The 20,269-nt window shown below is 36.0% G+C and overlaps 1 protein-coding gene across 4 annotated transcripts in view; it reads right to left on the reverse strand.

Annotated features, from left to right (window-relative positions):
- Positions 1–20,269, reverse strand: part of LOC139980704 (RNA-binding protein Musashi homolog 2-like) — a 180,012-nt gene that overhangs the window by 140,676 nt on the left and 19,067 nt on the right. For all 4 annotated transcript variants that reach the window (XM_071992556.1, XM_071992555.1, XM_071992558.1 and 1 more), the window contains exons 4-5: positions 13,014–13,098; positions 1,238–1,279 (exon numbers count right to left, since the gene is read on the reverse strand). In XM_071992556.1, coding sequence (XP_071848657.1) covers positions 1,238–1,279; positions 13,014–13,098 — 127 coding nt within the window. The remainder of the gene's footprint in view (positions 1–1,237; positions 1,280–13,013; positions 13,099–20,269) is intronic.

The following is a 20,269-nucleotide window of genomic DNA, read 5'->3' on the forward strand; positions in this document are numbered from 1 at the left end:
CAGTACACACTGTTACAAGCCAACACTGGCCTTTGCGAAAATTAATTGAAGGTGATATAAGAAAAGTGCAAACATGTAAGTACATAGTTCCAACACTGCCTTTGTCAAACATCATATCAAAACAGGAAATGAAATTTTTACAACTCAATTGGGGCAGTTTTGTGATCTTGTCATCACCATGGCAACTAAGAAGAGGTACTGCAATGTTATGATGCAAAAGCCCCTCTACCCATTTTCAAACATAATTAATGTTAACGACTGCAAAGATAAGGAAGCTGCACCATGACCAATTAACCAAACACGCCATTTGACATGAGACGGATTTGGTAAATCAAACTTAATAAATAGTCGGTTCATGTATTTAGTTATTGGTTAACAAGGTTACATCTGTGAACTAGCAAATGTGTTTTCTTGACAGTGAGGACTGGTAGCGGATGCTCATCAATTTAGAATGATTGTTACACAATCTTTAAATTAATGTTTATTGAAACTGTGAGGAGACTAAAATTTCTTAATCAATTGCTACCATGTTTAAGTCATTTAAGGTCAAATTGTTGAGTAGTTTTCCAAGTTAACCAAGTTCTTTACACACTTTTCAAATGCATGATGCAGATTTAAGAAAAGTAGGACACACCGACAGCAGCCTACCAAGCTAAAACTTTAACAGACAACCTGTTCTTGCACTGTACATATCTGGAAGGGTTTCCAAACATCCCACTGGTGTACAGACAACATAAATTCAAGTCTAAGCTCAGTAATATAAAATCCAGCGACTTTCAAGAAGCAAGCATGTATATCCTTGGAATGCCATTTTAGACCTTTTTTTTACACAAACATCCAAGCAATCAGCATCACTTTTATGATGACAAAGTATGCACCTCAAATGCAAGTTTTTTTATGTTCCCCTCCGAGGACCTCCACAGCAAATCTGTACAGAACTCAGCAAAATATTAAAATAATCAGGGATAGACAAGAAACTGACAGCCACATGGAATTGAATTCGACCAGATCCGTTACTCCATTTTCCAAATCCTTTTCTTTAGCAGCAAGATTATCCAACCGATGGATTTCACAAAGCACAGTTCCTTCTGATTTCCCAAGGCTTAGCGATAAATATAAACCTTTCAACAAAATGGGTCTTAAAAACAAAACAACGGAAAGAAGAGGAAAGAAGCCAAGAAAAAAAAAAAAAACGGGGAGCGAAAAAACAAAACCACATCCAAAATGCAGGACTTACCTTCACTTGTGCTTTCTTTGGAATCGCTTTCTTAGGATCGACCTGAAAAGATACAAAATTAGAAATATCGGAAATTGATGTTTATTAAGATTATTGCCAGATTTGGGCAGCAGGAATGCAAGTGACATATGGAAATAAATCTTGCAGCAAGTATTTCCTCTCATGATATTGATAAAAAACCGTAATGAAACAAACAAAGACCTCCGCTCTTTTCCTTCCACTTTTCTAAATATCACTCATCATTGTGGATATGAACCTCAACCCACTTAGAGTAGTGCAACGTAACCATTACTTGGTTGTATAATTCAGCTAAATTGAATCTGAAACCAGCCATTCCTGCTAGACTTCTCTGTTTTATAACTATGACAACCTCCACCATTGTATATATACAGTCTAATATACACTATACTGTATATGTGTATTAGGCTGCACTGTGCAGTTTTGCTATCATAATCTACTGGTACCATATTATATCCAACTATTATTGAAGGGAACAACCAGGCGCCTGAAACTCAAGTCCCATTACTGTAATAGTCCAAACAAAATCAATGAGAAATAAGAAATTTGGTACTTGACTAAGTACTAACAATACTTGCTAAACATGTAAACTCAATGATATCAGGGAGAACTCTAATACCTCTATCAAACTATTCACTTATGAACTGACTACAAACTTTTGTAATTAACATTTTCAAGTGTGAGTTCTTCGTATAATAGTTTGCATATATTTGAACATCATCATAATGAACAAAGTTGCAGAAAAATAAAATTCTTTGAGTTGAGACAGCTGTAGTAATTTTTTTCTAAATCATTTTAGTCACTTCAGGGCTTATGGAACCCATTTGAAGGTATTAAATAGCAGGTTGCTTTAAAAATTATTGCACAGATAAGTAGGTATTCTTTGTACAAATATGCAAATACCTTAGAAACATTCCACGACACTTGCAACAAAAGTATGATCCCCTGCCTGATGCTTCATAATGAAATCATTTTCTCCCCCCCCCCCCCGCCCCATAAAGTTACTAATATTACGACCACGAACCTGTCCACGTACCAACCAACCCAGGCTTCATTCAACCACTCAACAAGCATATTTTTGTTCATTAAATACAAAATTCATTTATGGCCAAAAAAATCCAGTATAAGAACTAGCTATAAAGCTCTATGATGTTTGATAAATAATGTTTCATCTTCTGGCAAGTTTGGCTACAGGTAAAGTTATGACAACTTGTCTTGTTCCCGTTACATGCCTTGATCGATCAAGTTGTCAATAAACGTAAACCACCTGAACTAATGTGACTTTGATTGAGTATTTCAAGTCTACTCTTTCTTCAATCAAGAAACCGGAAAGACCTTATAAGAACAGTAATTAATCTCTATTGAAACATTCATATCTACAGGCATACTATACACTGTGCCTGTTAGACTAATACATCTCCTCAAATTTCAATTTCTACTTTACTTTCTACTAGCTTGGTTTGAAGAAGCATTCCATTGAATTGAAAGGGTTTTTGCTATATACTACAATCCCATTAAACTAACAGCCTTTGGCCTGAAACTGTCCAACAAATTGCTGTAATTAAGTGGCAAAAATTTGATATAAAATGCTTTATAGTCTATTTGCTTTCAATTTTTTATCTTTTCTTTTTCATCTTGTTTAAGCCAAACCTAAGAAAATAACATGTGGTTTTATAGTTGTACCAAAGAGCTGCTACTTGGACAACTAGAGGCTCCCTCCCTGTTTATAACTTTAGGTAAAATGAAAGTTCACAGGAATCCAAAGAAATCTTATAACCTTGCTGTCCATGTTACCATGACGACGAGCATGAACCAGCTAACAAAGTGGTCAATATAATGAATATATATCAAGCTCCGCAAGGGAATTGACTTTTTGATAATAACACAAGGACAACACCATTATTTCTTTGTCTAATTTTCAAGGGTAGTATATACAGTGTTGATATTTTTACAAAGATCATAAGAGTGCCCCACCTGAGCACTTTTCAAGGGCCTTTCCCAAACTCAAACCTGTCGTTCTCAAGGACCCCGTATTAAATTCTCCCTGCACTTACATCAATAGGGAGAGAACATGCATGAGAACACTGTCCACGTTTATCACAAACCTTGGGACACTATAGCGCCCAGCACCATTCAAGGCCACATGCTAGTTTAAACTGCAGATATCTATCTATTAAAGTCTATGCTCAATTTCAATGTTGTTAAACTGAGATATCCACATAAGATATTTTAGAAATGCCGTTAGCCTGGATGATTCCTTCACTCCCTCTCTCTCCCCCTCCATCCCACTCCTGAACACCTTCCTATAGCGTCCCTTTAGACTTCTTGACCAATGTTTGAGACAATAGCTGTACCTTATAAACGACTATCATTTCAAATCATTGGTTCATAACTGAATAAGAAGGTAAAGGATACAGAACTGGTCTTAATCTCATGGTACATTAAAGGACCACAAAGGAGAATGTAGTAACTAAAGTTTTGAGATGGTCAGAAATGAAGCACTTTCTTTTACAAAGATTATCACTCTTTAGGACAGCATGCAGTAGCCTGTTAATAACACTGAAATACCATTCACCTCAAAATACAATGTTTAGTCACTTAAGTGCTATATACACCATGAGCCTAAAAACAAATCTTGTAAATTAAATAGGCTAAATGAAAATGCAGTAGCTACACTAAGAATGCTATGCATAGAATGTATAACATTTATGAGAGAATAGTTATGTCATTTAAATGACATTTAAAAAATGACTGCATTGTATGATATCATTTGACCTTTAACTTTTTTATCAACATTAGGTGAAGATGTGACTTATCATGTTCTTATATCAATTGATGTAATCTTTAAGAGATTGATCATAAATCAATAACTTGTGGCATTGACTGATCTACTAATAAAGATAACCGCATCAATTGATGACCATTCGATGAAGGTCTATTACTAATTGATTGTACAACTTATATAGCCAATATAAAATTATTGATAATAAGTCCATGTAAATTAATCGATCAGAAATCAATATGGCTGCTCTGTGGTTGCTTGATTGATCAATTTCTAGGGCCTCTAGTTTTAAATTCCTACAGGTCTGTGGTCAAAATTGACTGATCAGTCCAATTACCCAAAAGTTCATTGGTTGATTTATCCCTGAAACCTGATACATTGGGAATGTTAGACTAGCTGCCAAGGTTCTCTGTATCTAGAATGTTATCAAAGTACAACCAGTCTTGTAGAAGAACTATTTTCCTCCTTGAATAAGTGAGTTAGAAATTACAAAGAAATCACCAAAAACAATTTCAGCTGAATTTTCTGTGATGACATCATTACTCTGTTATGCCAGATACATTCACAATAAAACCGACGATGTTTAAAAAAGGCCATATCTTCGTCACACAAAATGCTACGATCATGTGCTTTGGATATGTAGCTGCAGAATATCAGCAAAATTTGATCAAGTTATCAACTTTAGCTATCGGAATGTTCCTTTCATCTTTCATTTCGTTGCCAATTCCTCATTTAGCCTCACTTCCTGCTTGTTAGCCATCTGATCTGAGGCTGCTGTATGGTTGGGGACACTATTGTTTTAACTTTGAGCTGTTGCAGATGTTGTCATGTCATTCACGTTAACTCATTGTTACACTATACGAAAACTAACCCAAGGGACCCCATTCTTTTGTGCACTCAGGCAGGAGAATCTCCCCCCCCCCACCTCCCCCGCTGGTGTTTGTAGCTCTACTAGAGCATCATCTCTTTCAACTAATCAATATTAGTAGCCCAATCTTCTGTTGACACCCTGTTCCACCCCCACTAACATTGTTACCACAGCAATAAATACAGGCTCAACTGGCCGCAACAGCTGAAAGTTCTGGGCACTTTTCCTCAATTTAAACCTGCCCTCTAGACTCATTTTTCTTCTTCAAGTCCTTTCAGATATTCCCGCACAAGCCTGCCTCTCTTCTCCTATCTAATGAGTACCCCAGGCCTGAAGCGCTCAATTTGTGACCAATGATGCTGCAGCCACAAACTCAAAGTGTGCGTGCAAAAGGGGAACAAATTTCAATCAGGCTCAGCTGTACAGGAAAGAAAATTTGGCAATCATCCAAGCTTTTTCTATGCAATTACAGCAAAACTCTTTAGTAAATTTTAACCATCCAAGAGTCACGGTTCTACGGTAGCAGGCCAGGTCTTTATCCCACAGTCGATTCTAGGAAAATATTAACTTTTTGAAGAAAGCTTCAGTTCAGTTCAGTTCAGTTCCTTGATCTTGAGTTCAAAGACTAACTTGCACTTCATGGTTACAACAATTTTTGGTTTCAAAGCTATATATATATATATATTTATAGAGAGAGAGCTTCACTTTAAGATAGCCAAACTAAAGGTTTGCTTACCAAACCTGGCAGCTATGAGTTTCCTGAAAGGGAAGAATTTCTGCCAATCCACAGAAAATTAATCCTTTACTTAACTGGATGACAAGAGCTCATTATTTTTTTGACACACATGCCTTGTTCCTCATACATGCCTTATTTGTTCAATCTCACTTCAAGCATTAGTCTCTAAAAGGATTTTTTTATGTTCAACTAAAGTATATTTTGGGTTGCATTGTTGAATGCAACTGGCCTAGAAGGCTATAACAATGGCACTGTCAGTAGCTTACTGTAGCTTTAACATTTCTAGGTTCTTTGTCGATGTAAGTAAAAACAGAGTCTGAAAGTTGTTTGAGGTTCATTGCCAATTATTTCTGCACATAAATGTGCAATCATGCTAAAAACGTGTTCTGTAACATCTAACTGATGTCTGTGTAGGCTGTGGTTTCTGTGTTAACATTGAAGAATTGAACCTTTTGGCATGAGTATTTTAAGTTTGAACATGTTAGTACATCTGGACAGTTGCAGTATACACAGAATGTACAATAGCATTAATTAATTCTTCACATAAAAGATGTAGCAGCAAAAGCATCGCAGACCCCTTCCCAAGATAGAAATCAGCCAACATTTGTGTTGTCCCTCCGCCACCACCCTTCTCCCTCCTCCCCCCCCCCCCCCCAATTCAAAATCCTGGCTACCAGTCTGCATCACAGATGTATGTCATATGAGTATATGTCAGGATAACCACTTGGAAGGTGAGTGAATGAGGAATGAGAATAGAGCCTTTAATAATACTTACAGTACAGGGGTCTTTTCAAATTTATTTTTCATGGCCTTGTTATTGTTATTATGTACAAAAAGAACCATTATTTGGCTATTCATTTTACCTGAATGATATCATACATACAATATGAATCCCCGACCTGCACTATATTCAGTACCTGTTTATTTAGCAGATCTGAATAGTCACTGGTCTATCATTTCTCATCAATCTATCATAATCATAATGACCTGTTCCAAAAACGGTAAAAGTGATACCCATTGTAGCTACTGCAGAGTAACAGCATCCCTTTTCTGTGAAAAAAACAGTTTTTTATCGAGGCATATCCTATCATTTAAGGGGCCAAAAATTTAGAATAATAATTATGGGGGGCCATTTCAATCATGATTAAACTACGTAGCCCATGGCTACAAGTTAAGCCTCAGAGCCGAGAACTACATAAAGAGGAGGCTAGAATGCTGAGCTCAGCTTGTTGTGTGTGAAGCTGGGTCATTACTCAGAGTGTACGACCTCTTGGGATGATTTTCATACTTGGTGGTAATTAGAAGCCATCATAAATAACTGGAATTCTTAATCTCCTATAGAGGATGCTAGGTTATGTGGAAAACTAACTATTCCTAGCATGTAAACCGGAGGGAGATGTATGTACACAACACAAATAAATAGAAAAGTGCAATATATTAATGTCAAGCCAGCAGATATATTATGTATATATGCTCGTCAGCTAAACCAGGCAGTTATATCTTTGGTGGGTGCATTACAGTATTATATCTTTAGCTTCCATTGACCATTTTCACATTTGCTACAAAGCATGTATGCCAGTGTTCAACAGCTAAGCTGTATGTGCCACTAGTAGCCTGTTAACATAAAACCAACCTTTACACCACGAAAGAGAATATAGACTACAAAGTTAAGAACACTTTTTCAAACTTCTTTTGGTTTCGTACAAAAGGAGCTGATAATTCTACTGTACTACATGGTCTGCAATATTTTCAACCCAAGTAGATACTAAATAAACCATGGCTGTTTAACATACACCTATATTTTGTGACAAGCATAAAAGACATTCATTTTATGCCTTCACAGATGATTCCAGGTGGGAATTTTTTAAATCACCTGGGTATTTTTATTAAGTACTAGTGTGGCTGATTGCACATCACAGATAAAGGCAAGGGGGGGGGGGGTATTTAAGACAAAAGTATCTTAATGACTCATACATTGTCAATTTCACAAAATTTATGGGAGAAAATGATCACGTAATTAGGCAAGTAATGACGGCAACTGACCTTACAGATCTTGGTGGAATATTTCTATGCTGTCTGGTACCTGATGGACATGACTAAGGTGTTAATGGTGACAGATACGTACAATCATAATGCAAGAAGAATATTCGAAGGCCTGAGCAGACAGTATGTACGTATAAGTATGAGACGAGTACAGTAGAAGAACATGTAAAATACACAACAGGTCAAAGGAAAGCAAACTGCCCTGAGGAAACTAATCTTAGTCAAATATAAGAAGAACATTTGAAAGCTAATTATTTTGAAGTTAGCCAGTATTACAATAACCTTGATACAAAAAGTCCTTTTTTAGGGGTTTAATAAGGATGGACTAAATCTTGAATCTTATATTCCACTGGGAATGCACGGAACATATATAGCTGCTGATATCACCTAAAAATCAAGAAACTAGCCTTGGTATCCTTTTATCTTGCACTAGAAATCATATTCACCTAACAAAAGGTAGTGGACAGGAATTTGTCTCAACTCTCTCGGTTTGGTGAGCAGTCTTCTTGGACACTCCATTTCCGATTTGATATCATGAAGGATGTTAATGATTTTTCCATAATTTACTCTAAATATTGAGATATATACTAAGTAGACTTTATGCATAATGTGCCTGCATTCATGTTTCCTGTTCTTACCTACAACCTATAGCTAATTCCTGAACAGTTGCAACAGTTTCTAGGGTTACTGTCCACACCTCTCTATGATTGATCTGCTCAGTTGTTTTTCATTTTTGACACTTTTTTGTAATGAGAAATCATTGAACACATCAATGATTTTTGGCCTCAGATGATGTCAACGATAATGTCAACTATTATGTTACGATTTTAAGCAGTTTGTTTTTATATCACCTCACACGGAAAAATCACTTAATATTCCAACGTAAGATATGATAACTTAGGAGAACAACTTTTAAAGTAGACTGCTGCTTATCTGTAAGTACTCACTTAATTGTTGAAGCAATTATAACCCTATTGGTCGTGTTCATCGTAAACAGTATGAATAATTGACTCCTAGAGTTGAACAGGGAACTACAGAGATATTATTGTTTCAAGGATATAGCACTTATCAGGCAATTAAGGACAATCATTGCCAAACATTCAAGCACTCAAAGTACATTGACAGAGAGTGTGAAGAACAAGGGACAAAAATTGTGTCATGAAATGGTTGTCAATTACCAAACTCATTGCCCAAAAAAGGTTCCACTCTTTTATCATTGTACAGGAATATCGGAAGTAGAGAACAGTTACATAATATATGATAGTGTAGTAGTACAAACAACATTATCCATTGATGAAACTAGCTCTGATTTAGACAATCAATAAGTGTCAAGTGGAACTAACTTACATTGCACAAAATTAAGCTCATGTCAGTGATTCTTTATGATGCAGTGGGAGGCTATTTACTACATGGATCACTGACATTGTCTACAACAGTAGCTGTCTGCAGAATAAAGGGGTGTTTGGTGAAAATGGTCAAACATTTTTAATAATAATAATAATATCATAAAATAGTACTTTTATAGCGCGTTCATCAGCAACGCTGCTCGAAGCGCCTTACAGGAATCGAAACAATTAATATACAGGAAACATTAAAACAAATAGTAGAAAAATATCGCCTAAAAGGTATACACCATTAATAGCAGAATGTGTTAGCTACTGTAGTTCAGTGAGTACATATAAACTGTTAGTACCATATGTCTCAATGATTTTTAAAGACAAAAACAACAGTGCTGTAATTGTAATGTTCACTGTACTGTAAGTCACCAAATATAAGACCGTCTGATTTAAGGAAACCTATTAACAGTCTCCGATTAACTTTTCAAAGTTAGCCGATCATGATACAGCCTGACTGGTCTCCAGTGTCTTAATGAATCCGCCATTACAGTGAGACTGAAAGGACATTTCCTATCTTGTGTTCAGGAGGTGTATATATCTTCTTTTATTCTTCTTCTTCTTTTTTTTCTATCATGTTGGGCAAACATTTCTAAAATCCTCATAACCAATTAAATACTTGTGCAAACTTACAGAGCTCTTACAACCAATGCAAACTTCCAGATAAATAATTCAATCTTAACAGACTAAGATCTTCTTCACACCCTGTTATTTCCAACAACCTGCTGGACAGATTATGGATAAAATTATATTGCGGTACACTTCAACTGTTCTTGCTAAATTGAGCAAACAGGGTTGCAACTGTACAGGGAATTTGATGTTATTATACTAAGAGTAAGACTACCGGCATATTTCTACTACGGTATAGTAGAAATGTCAGTGCCCCTGGAACCGTTAACAGAGCGTTACAGTTCAACCCAAAAAAGAAAATCCACTGGCAACGTTTTCTACTATGCTGTTTCATTTCCTGCAGTCCTAAAAATGGGCAAAACTATATAAATCTCGCTTGATAAGGAGTATTTTCAAGATAATTTCAATGAATATTCTGGTGACATACACTTTGTTCTGTAGGAAAGGTACATTATTACTAACAGTGAAACCATAATGGGCTAAGCAACAGAGTTACATCTATGGATCCAGACTCACAAATCATGAGATTATCATATTTTGACCTCTTCTTGGTCCAAGTGACTGTTGACTAACTTCCCCCCCCCTCCCCCACCCCAACCAAAAAAAAAATAGGGTTCTTATTATACTCACTTTTGTGAAGGAAATAATCAGTGTGAAGTTCATACAAATTCTTACTTCTGAGTTATCATTTTTAGAGGGTTAAATTAAAAGTTTACACACATTGGAGATAGGTGACTAAGAATTCCTTACATTTCAATTATTTTATATTGGTATAATCTTTTAAATCATTGAAGTCATAGCAACTGTTTCTCTTGTGTTGTTTAAAAAGTCAACAGAAATAAAGGTCACCAAATTTTAATACAAAGTTTAGGAATATTTTCCAAAAAGCCCTCTATTAAGATGAAACAACAGAAAATTAGCAGTTTTTTCCTCTTAAAATGTAACTTAAAATTAATGTTATCTTTTAAAACATTACAACATTCTGCCTCTTCCAACCTAAGGTCCACAAAAGCCCTTTCCTCCTAATTACCATAATCCTCTCCACAGTGGCAGCAGGTGTTGTGTCAGTTCAAGATATTAAGCTTACATCACACTGAAAGCTGCTAGAACTATACCAACTGCCAAGTGCAGTCAATGTGTTAGGATATCACAGTTCGTCAACACATAATAGTAACCAATAATAACCATAGGCCAAGAATTGCTTCACCTACAAACATTGCTAGACTTATTCTTACTTCACACAGCTGCATCAGGCCTTACAGCTACATCTTCAGCTGCATTTCCTAACTAGCAATGGCCATTAATTCATCTAACTGTATTGTTTGTGGGTCGCAGGCATTAACTATGACTAATTAGCAACCGCAGATCAATAAAACAGCGTCGAACATTCCCCTGTAAACATAATTCAAACTCACTTTTGCCAAAGCCAGAGAAGAAAATCAATTTTGTGATATTCAATACTACATGTAATCACTTATTTTCATACACACGCATCAATAATTCATAAGATAGGTGAAATGTTCTATGTAAAAGCAATAACTTCAGGAATACAAACTGGGGAAAAAAAAACTTTTGGTTCCATAATAATGGAGAAGAAAGGAAGACAGTCTTTCAGAATGAAGTAAAGAAAGAGAGAGTTTTAAAGGAATCTGAAAATATTGCATCAAATAGTTTTTGTATCCAGGAAAATATACCCAAGATAACTGGCACCTATGGGCAGTTTATAAGGGAGTGGTCTTTTGTATTTTACCATTGCAACCGGTGTAAATGGGATGAGGGAGTTTGGGCCTACCTAAGAGGAATGGATCGTTGTGGGTTTTAATGGGGACTGGCAGGGAGGAGTTAGAGAAGATATGAGGAAGCTAAATCTGAATCCTAGTTAATTTCATCTACGTGAAAGGTAATTCATTAAAGATTCGTAATACCAACTGAATTCAAAACAATTTAATAATGAATTGTTTTAATAAATTATTCATGACATAGTCCTGGGTCGTGCAACATAATTTCTTCCCAAAGAAGTGATTGCTTGATGTTTATCAATTTCCCAGTACCCTCCATAACCAGGTAATAGAACTTGTCATCCTACATTCAGTAGCACGATCATCCCTCCCCTTGACTGACCCCTCCCACTCCTGTCCACCCTGCCCCACCACCATTTCAATCCAGCAGCATGCATTCCATATTGCTCCCTCAATGAACCTACAGTATCCTCTTGTCCTCCTCCTCCTGAGTTTGTTATCTCTAAGAAGTCCTTGGAGTCATTTATCGATTCACCAGAACAACTAGCTTCTTCTATTTTATTCCCACTCATAAAGGGCTGATCAATCTGACTTTCAAAATATATTTTGCTTACCAAGCTGAGGTCCACTTTCCTTTCTTAGTGGATTCTCAATCCCTCCCAAAACAATTTGTCAGAGACTTAGTATTTTGACATGTCTTGCTCTGACATTCATCGAATGGTATGCATGCATATGATTTTAAGATGGTATGCATTATAAAGCAGGCAAGGTTTTTCAAATACCATTTGTCCCCTGTGGTTACAAATCAGTTTTCTGGGAGAAACCAATTTAAAGATCTCTCTCCCTTTGTCAGACATAATCAGTTAATCAGGAATTGCACTCCTCCTTTCCCAGTTTCTGACAAATCAGCCAATCATATGAAAATAATCATAGAAAAATTATGGATTTGCACATCTCTTTCGAATATTAAAGCCTTCTATAAGGGCTGTATCATCATCACACTGCGTTATTTTGCCAAGTAATGTTCACGTATATATGCTCTCAATCGGATCAAGCAATTGATGATGATGCTAATACCTTTGATGATGCTAATACCTTTGAATGCACGCACCATGCAGTAATTTGTAATTTAAATACCATTTCATCCACTTAAGAAAATGTTATTCTGTGTCCCTCAGATTAAGTGAAGTGATTGATTGTCTTATTTGAAAAAAATTTATAGCTCAATCCTAATTTCATTTTTTTTTTTCAGGTGTTTTTCAGGTTCCTAAGCATTTCTTCAACAGCGGAGGAATATAGCACCACAAAAATGTGATAAAATTTAACATAAAATGCCAATTTGCAAGTCTGTTACTTGGTCTGTCCGCTAGTTGTTGTGTTGGTAGAACATATATATATGCCTCTAGACTAGATAAAAACTGGGAAACACTAGCTGTTGTTGATGGTCATATCTTTCTTAATCCATCCTCCCTCCTCTCTTAGCATGACCGGCGATGACTCATCATCACATCAAACTGGAAAGGGTTTATCCCTTATCAGAAAAATCAGTGGGAAGTGTTGACTTACTTTTTTATCATCTACTCTGTGATCTCCGCTTTGCAAGACTTGATCTACAGACAGCGGATCAACAAAAGTCACAAATCCAAAACCCCTGGCGAGAGAACATAAGATAAAAAAAACATCAATTAAAAACCTCAACATATTGACATGTACCTTAATCCATGATACAAATATATGTTTAGTATTCATGAGTGACAGCACTGATTAACTGTACACAACTCAAGAGTGATAACAGTACTCATCCCAACTGCCTTGTGAACAGTTTGTACTGTTGGTATACCATATATGGGAAGAATGCAATTGTAGTGAGAGGCAGGTAAGACAAAGAGTGAAGGAGTGAAGTGTTATTACACTGTTTAAACCAAAGTGATCAATCAAAAGTTATAAACCAGTGACTTAACGTAGTTAAACCTGATCAAACTGAAACAGAAATTGTCATATTGATTTCTTCTCATAGTGTTGAAAAGACCACATGGAAAAACTTCTCAATTACCCAGGCATACAATGTGGTTTCAATTGGGATACTGCACAGAAATGAAACAAAATCTGTCGTCAAAAATGAAAAGGTGGAATTCACAAAAATAGTGCTCACAAGAAATCCTAGTAAGGTGCAAATTTGTCAGTTGTCACACATACTCCTCACCAATTCAAGGATTCATATAAAATCCTACATCAGCTGTCTAATTGGCAACATGTGTAGTGGCAACTAACATGATGAGAGTCATACATAGTTCATATGACCAACAAGATCACATCACATCCCATCCCCTCACCCCCCCCCCCCAAAAATACAGTTCAATATTCCATAGGGTTCTCACTTAAATTATGTACATTTTATTAGAGAAAGTTAACCATATTGGATGTGTTACAGTTTATAATAATTCTTTACCGTTGGTTTTATTTCTTCAATAGTATCACTTGTCATATAGGATTCAAGACATGCCCGATGGGATGAAGTATCCTGTTCTGGCTTGATACAGTATTTGTGTTTAAAAGGGGATCTAATTTAAATTCCACTCTGGGCACATGTACCAAACCTCATAGTGATTTAAAATCTTCATATCCTTCGTTTACAATACAAGATTCTCTATCAGGAATGTACACCATTAAACGAAATTATAGAAATATAATATGTTAATATAAAGAGAATTGTGGATACATTTTATCTGAGTAGAATTTTGTAGACATGAATGACGTTTATCTCATCTGTTGGTTTGCTGACTACGATTATGAGCATGTGCTGAATGCTCATCATTTTGAATAATAATTTATGGAAGTAAACTTTCTAATTATACAAAAACTGTCTTTATCTCATAGTTAATAAATGGAAAACTTTACCATTATAGGAGTGAGAAAAAGTTTAAGCAAAGTGTATAGAAAAGTGTTATCATGCAAGTTTATTATTGGTCATAAAATTACTGATCAATTATAATTTTGTACATTTTTACAATTGTTTTTTTTAATCAAACGAGTTGAATTCGTAGGTATTAATAGTGCATTACTCGTTTTGTAATGTCCTGGAACATGACATGCGACGCAGCTAATAATCATGTATATAGTTAGTTACCCACTACCCAGTAGTTACTGTACATACAGCGATATGATAACAGATAGTAGTCAATATAGTAGTTTATACAAACTATGCAATAGCTACATCTAGCTTTTATTGATCAATCATGTACATACATCACAGCTAAATCTAGCTATCTTAGCTCTAATGATTACAGCCCATGATGTATATACAAGCTATCAATATAATCAAATAACTACATCTAGCTATTGATCAATAATGTATGTAAGTATGTACACATAGCTACATCTAGCTATTCACTATTATGATCACAGTTATATACTATCTAATAGCTAGCTAGCTGTCTATGATGTATAGATAATACCAGTCCTTTTGCATCTTGTTGATAGCAACAAATACATGTATAGCGATGCTTATGACAAAAGTCTACTATACATTCACCACATCTCAATCAAATTGATTTACACATAACCAGCTGATGCTTCATTAATGAATAATCATGACCAAATAGAATATCCATGACCAAATCCCCACATACATGAAAACTCTGATCCTAGGTCACGGCCTTCACTGGTCGCAATCCTCAAAACACACTACATCATCCCATCAGATCAAACTGACATGACCTAATTGCATTTCAAAATTACAGAGTTAAAGAAAACCATGACAACCACAAATCTGGAGTAATACCTGAAGATGAGCTGTAAAAGCCAATGTGGATTGTACTGAACTGTATTACTAATGAACTACACACAGTCCAAGTTAATAACACAGAACAAGAATACAAACTAATGCCCAGCGATGATCTGAATCTTTCAGAATAATATCTAGACCGAGTCAAGTTAAATTTCCATATTGAAGAGTATTTCACTAAAGTTCCATTGTTATAATTATTCAAAGCTATCAAAGGACATGCAAACGTACTGTATGTATGGATTGTGCACAGAGCACAAGAGGTCATTGTGTGTGTGTGTGTGTGTGTGTGTGTGTTTCTGTGTCAGTAGGTACTATAAACCTTTGTTCAGGGACTCCCAAGATGCAGTGCTCAAGTTTCAATTAGCTGCATTGAATCAAACAAATGGATCCTCAAACAGCTAGAAGTGGTATTTAATGAAAAAATATCTTCCAAATGTACTCCATAGGAGACAACTCACTTCAAACAGGTAAAATCTAGATTTAAATTGTAAGCATTAACTGATGAACAACAATTTTGATGTTTCTGACAGGCTGGACAGAATTCCATTTAACCAAAACAAACAGCTCAGTTGGGACTTCAGACAACCAACATTATTTCAGTTTGTTAGTGCGATGCCCCAAAACTTGCCCCAAAGCATCATCCCTCACACAATAAAGTCCCCCTCCCCCCCCCCCAAGCAGCCAATATATTTTTTGTATTTTGTTGGTTGGGTACTATGCCTATATCATAATTATTAATATATTTAATAAATGTTTTCCACATTACTTATTTCTTACCTGAATAAATACCACGGAGGTATGTTAAACAATATCCATTCCACATTACCATCCTGCAGTAGTGGGTGGTAATTTTTATCCGGTGAGTCATACAGGATATTATAAGCTCTGAACCCCTTATGATGCCTACCAAAGGCTTACACTAGTTTTGGCTGGTACTTGGAATACAGACATCTATAGATAACACTATAAAAACATAGCAACAATACCTTACTTAAGTCAATTTGTCAATTCTATGGTGTGCTATGCTTAAATCCCATAACAGTGTATTTCATGACCTTTTGTCAAGGTTCTATTCCAAATAATGAAGTTAAAATTTACAAAATTTCCCCGGTTTGCATTTTACCAGTGATTAATGGAAGGTATGAAAAAGGACTGACTCCTCTTCATGCATCCATGATTCGTCAGGAAGCTTGTTTGAAGCAAACATAAATAGTTTCTCCTTAGACTCTTATAACCTAAACCCCCCTCCCGCTTCATGTATTGAATATTATCATATGCAATTTATCGGATGATTTTCACAAACTCTATTTAGTTTTAAGAAAAATTAAGTACAGATACTTGAGGATATCTTTTCACAACAAAATGAAAATGGGCGTAAGAGGAGGGGGAGGGGGGAATCACGAGATACGAGAAAATGTAATTCCATTATGACTGACTGACTGGGATATAATACAGTTTGGAAGTAAACATTTTACTGTAGAATTTTTTTAGAGAAAAGTTTGAAAAGCAGTGAATTGAAACGAGAAACCCTACCATTTGTTCACAACAAACAACAAAAGAAATTACCGAATTGGTTCTGACTTTAATCTTAATGAACTACTTGCATATCTTGATCAATCCTTCTAATAGTTTCCTAGATTGCTTAATTGAACTCAATATGGTACAAGGTCAAGTTTAACATAACCTCACATTCCTTAGCCTTAAAATAGCTCACCTTCTTCATCTAGGTCATTCAGTCTTTTTTACTGTCATAAGAAGCCTTGGTTGAAAAGTCTTATGGACTTTTGTCAAAAGTTATGGACATTTGGAACATGGGAAAAACTATTCAGAAACACAAAATTGGACAAAGCATGATCCCTTACCAGCATAATGGCACATACAGTAGTTTATAATTTGGCAATGACTAGGCAAGTCATATTACACTTTACTCAAGTTAACTATTCATTTCCATAGACATAACTCAATCTGCGCTGCTTTGAAATTAACATCAGAATATCTTTATTTAAAAGGCTTGCAGGAGGCAGACTACCCAGAGTCAATAACATTTTGAGCTGTCCATCAACTCTTTGACAACAAGAATGTCACAATCTCTTCCTTCATCAAAGGTTTAAAGAAACTTTAAATTGAAATTTAAATCCCACTTTGTGCTTGGGAGAAAGGTCAAGCGGGCCAGATGAATTATGTATCTAAATAATCAAGGAGTACAGCACTTTTCATCTACTCGAGGGGGGAGACCTGGCATTGATGGCCTTCCGAAAGCTACGCTACCAATGGTGACATTTTGAATGGATTCAATTCTAACGCATCATTCTGTTGTGATTAACATCTCTTACATTAGTACTGTACTTCCATCTACAGGGCTGGTTGGTAACTAAGGACATGGCATAAACTGTACAGGTCAAATATTTGCCTTCCAGCCAAACACATTCCATGTGGGTGCCATAGGACTTTGTAATAATAAGCGGACAGTGTATGACTGAGGTCTGAGGGAACACTTGCACAAGACGTGTAAACAACTTCCCTGGGACGAGATCTTCTTGCACTGTTCTAATGTTATGTGAAAAGCTAGAAAAACCAGCTGTGGTCCACCTACCACATTAAATGTAACTTTCTTGTTATATTAAATGCACTGAGGTTTTTTATGACTTTTCGGGAAAATGATCTAGATGCACCTGGATAATCCTCTAGAGACAGTGTTGACAATGTTTGCAATTAGAGATATATATAACATTGATCTCAGTGAAGTTTGGCCTATTTTACACACTATAAGGCTTTCTACTCATTAGGCATCTTCACAGTAAGAATGAGAACCATCCAAACTTTCCCTTGTTGTGAGATCATGTTCACAAAATTTCACATTTTTACCTGAGCTAAAGAACTCATTACGCAGGGCCTAGAAAAATTGAGATCCATCCAACTTCCCCTTCTTGGTTTTCATAAATAACCTCTCGTGACCTCCCAAATTGACCTTGACATTCACCAAAAAATTAATCTTGAACTTATCATCTAAAACTATTGTATGCATTCTATGATAAATAGTAACTTGTTAACACTGCCAAACTGACACCAACTATTCAACAAAACAAAGAAATTTTCCTAATTTGGAAACTAGGCAAATTCTGTCCCTTATGCTTTATTTAAACTAAAAAGACATTGTAAGCCAATAATGGCTGATGAAATCATTCAATTTATGAAATTTGCTCATTTTTTTCATTTTTTTACATTCTGTAACTTAGATACTGTAACACTGGTCCATTTCTTTGTTCAATTCTGACATCATCAACTACCTACAGTAACTGAATTCAAATGTGTGTGTGAGGGACACTATAGGTCAGGACAAAGCAATGGACTAGACAGAACCCACTTGTAGCCATCAGAAATGCTCTTAGAATCCCTCAATACAGGAAACATACCTGATTACACATGTGGGAACCACTAAGTGCACAGGAAACACACAATCCTTTAAATATGAACCCATGTGTCACCCGTTCCAGATCCCTGTTGTGTTCCATGGAACAATAGGCAATATATACCATACATGTGGATCTCATTAAGAAAAGCCATGCCCAAGTGCCTGTGTCCCAGTAAAGTAACCCTCAACTTAAAGAAAACATACTTTTTATTTTGGTGTCCTTAGCAAGGAACCAGGAAGTTCAGACCACAAGGTTATTGAAAACCACTGGCTGTTAGGTCAGGAATATGACTCTCATTATATCCCCATAGGCAATCAGCCTAGGCTGTTTGTTGGAAGGTTTGGTTTCAACTTATCAGTACTTGTCAGTCTGGATGAGAGGGCTGTTTTCAAGTACGGTTGACTGACCTTTGACCCTTCCCAGATCAATGACTATATCTCTAACCAATATAGCAGGTAAGCTGCCGCTCCCACTGCCTCTGGCAAGAGATGCTACTGACAGGAATAAATATTAATCTCTAGATACACTCTGTACCAGCAGCATCTCAGGCAGTAGTTTATCAATGCAGAAAGAAATCTCGGCACAAAATTCATCTAGTACAGCAGGGTTAAATTTCCCAAGTACTGCAGAGCGGTAAACCGAGCAGAATATCCATGAAGGCACTTTATATAAAGTCTCGGGCTCTCAGCTATGGACACAATATATTTGGTACTCTCTCAGTTTTGCAAATTGATCAAAGTAAGAAACCTCCCCTTTGATGTTTTCACCGAATAATTAATTCAGCCAGCAAGTACTGATTACAGCAATGAATGATTACATACAGTTCATCATCCTGGCCACCTTTTTTTTATTCATATTAGGAATTAGCTCACATAAACAGTAAATTACAAAAGTGCTACATCTTTTGATGATTTACTCTCATGATTTGTACAAAAAAACCTACTTAGATAAGTTAATGAACTAGATTGCTTAAATGAATTTTGTATCGACTGACATCGTAAATCAAAATCAACAGAGTCACAAAGTAATCAAGAAATGATTCCGTTAATTTATAACTGTGCAACATTACATAGTGGTCGAGATATTCAACTGAAATTTGATAACAACTAAACAGAAATACAAGCTCTTCCTTTAATATTCATTTTTGCCTAATGATATGCGAACTGTGTGAATTAACATGACAATCGGGCTGAAATTAATAAAGGCATGGAGGCATGGCCTCACGTTATATTACGTCAAGTCATGACCCTCTCTTACAACTTTTGGTTTCCAAACTTCCACACAGCGGTGGTGCATTGACAGTTCACAATATCAGTAGGAGCTTGTATACCCTCCTATTATAAACACTTTTAGCTCTTAACCTGTATCTAACTTATTAACTGGGGCTTCAAGTCTAAGACATGGATAAATGTCACCTGACCATGTTCACCTTTCACTAACCAATATTAACTGCATGATCCTGGAACAAAATGTTAAAACAACAACTAAATACTAAATCAAAGGAGCATGTATTCCTCCAATTCTCTCCGCCTTTGTTTACCCTAGGCTGTGAAAGTAACACAATATTCTTGAAAGACTTCCTGTTTTTGTTTTGCTTTTGCTTTTTGTATGATTTTTTTCTC

The sequence above is a fragment of the Apostichopus japonicus genome, chromosome 15, assembly GCF_037975245.1.
Source record: "Apostichopus japonicus isolate 1M-3 chromosome 15, ASM3797524v1, whole genome shotgun sequence".
Lineage (NCBI taxonomy): Eukaryota > Metazoa > Echinodermata > Holothuroidea > Aspidochirotida > Stichopodidae > Apostichopus > Apostichopus japonicus.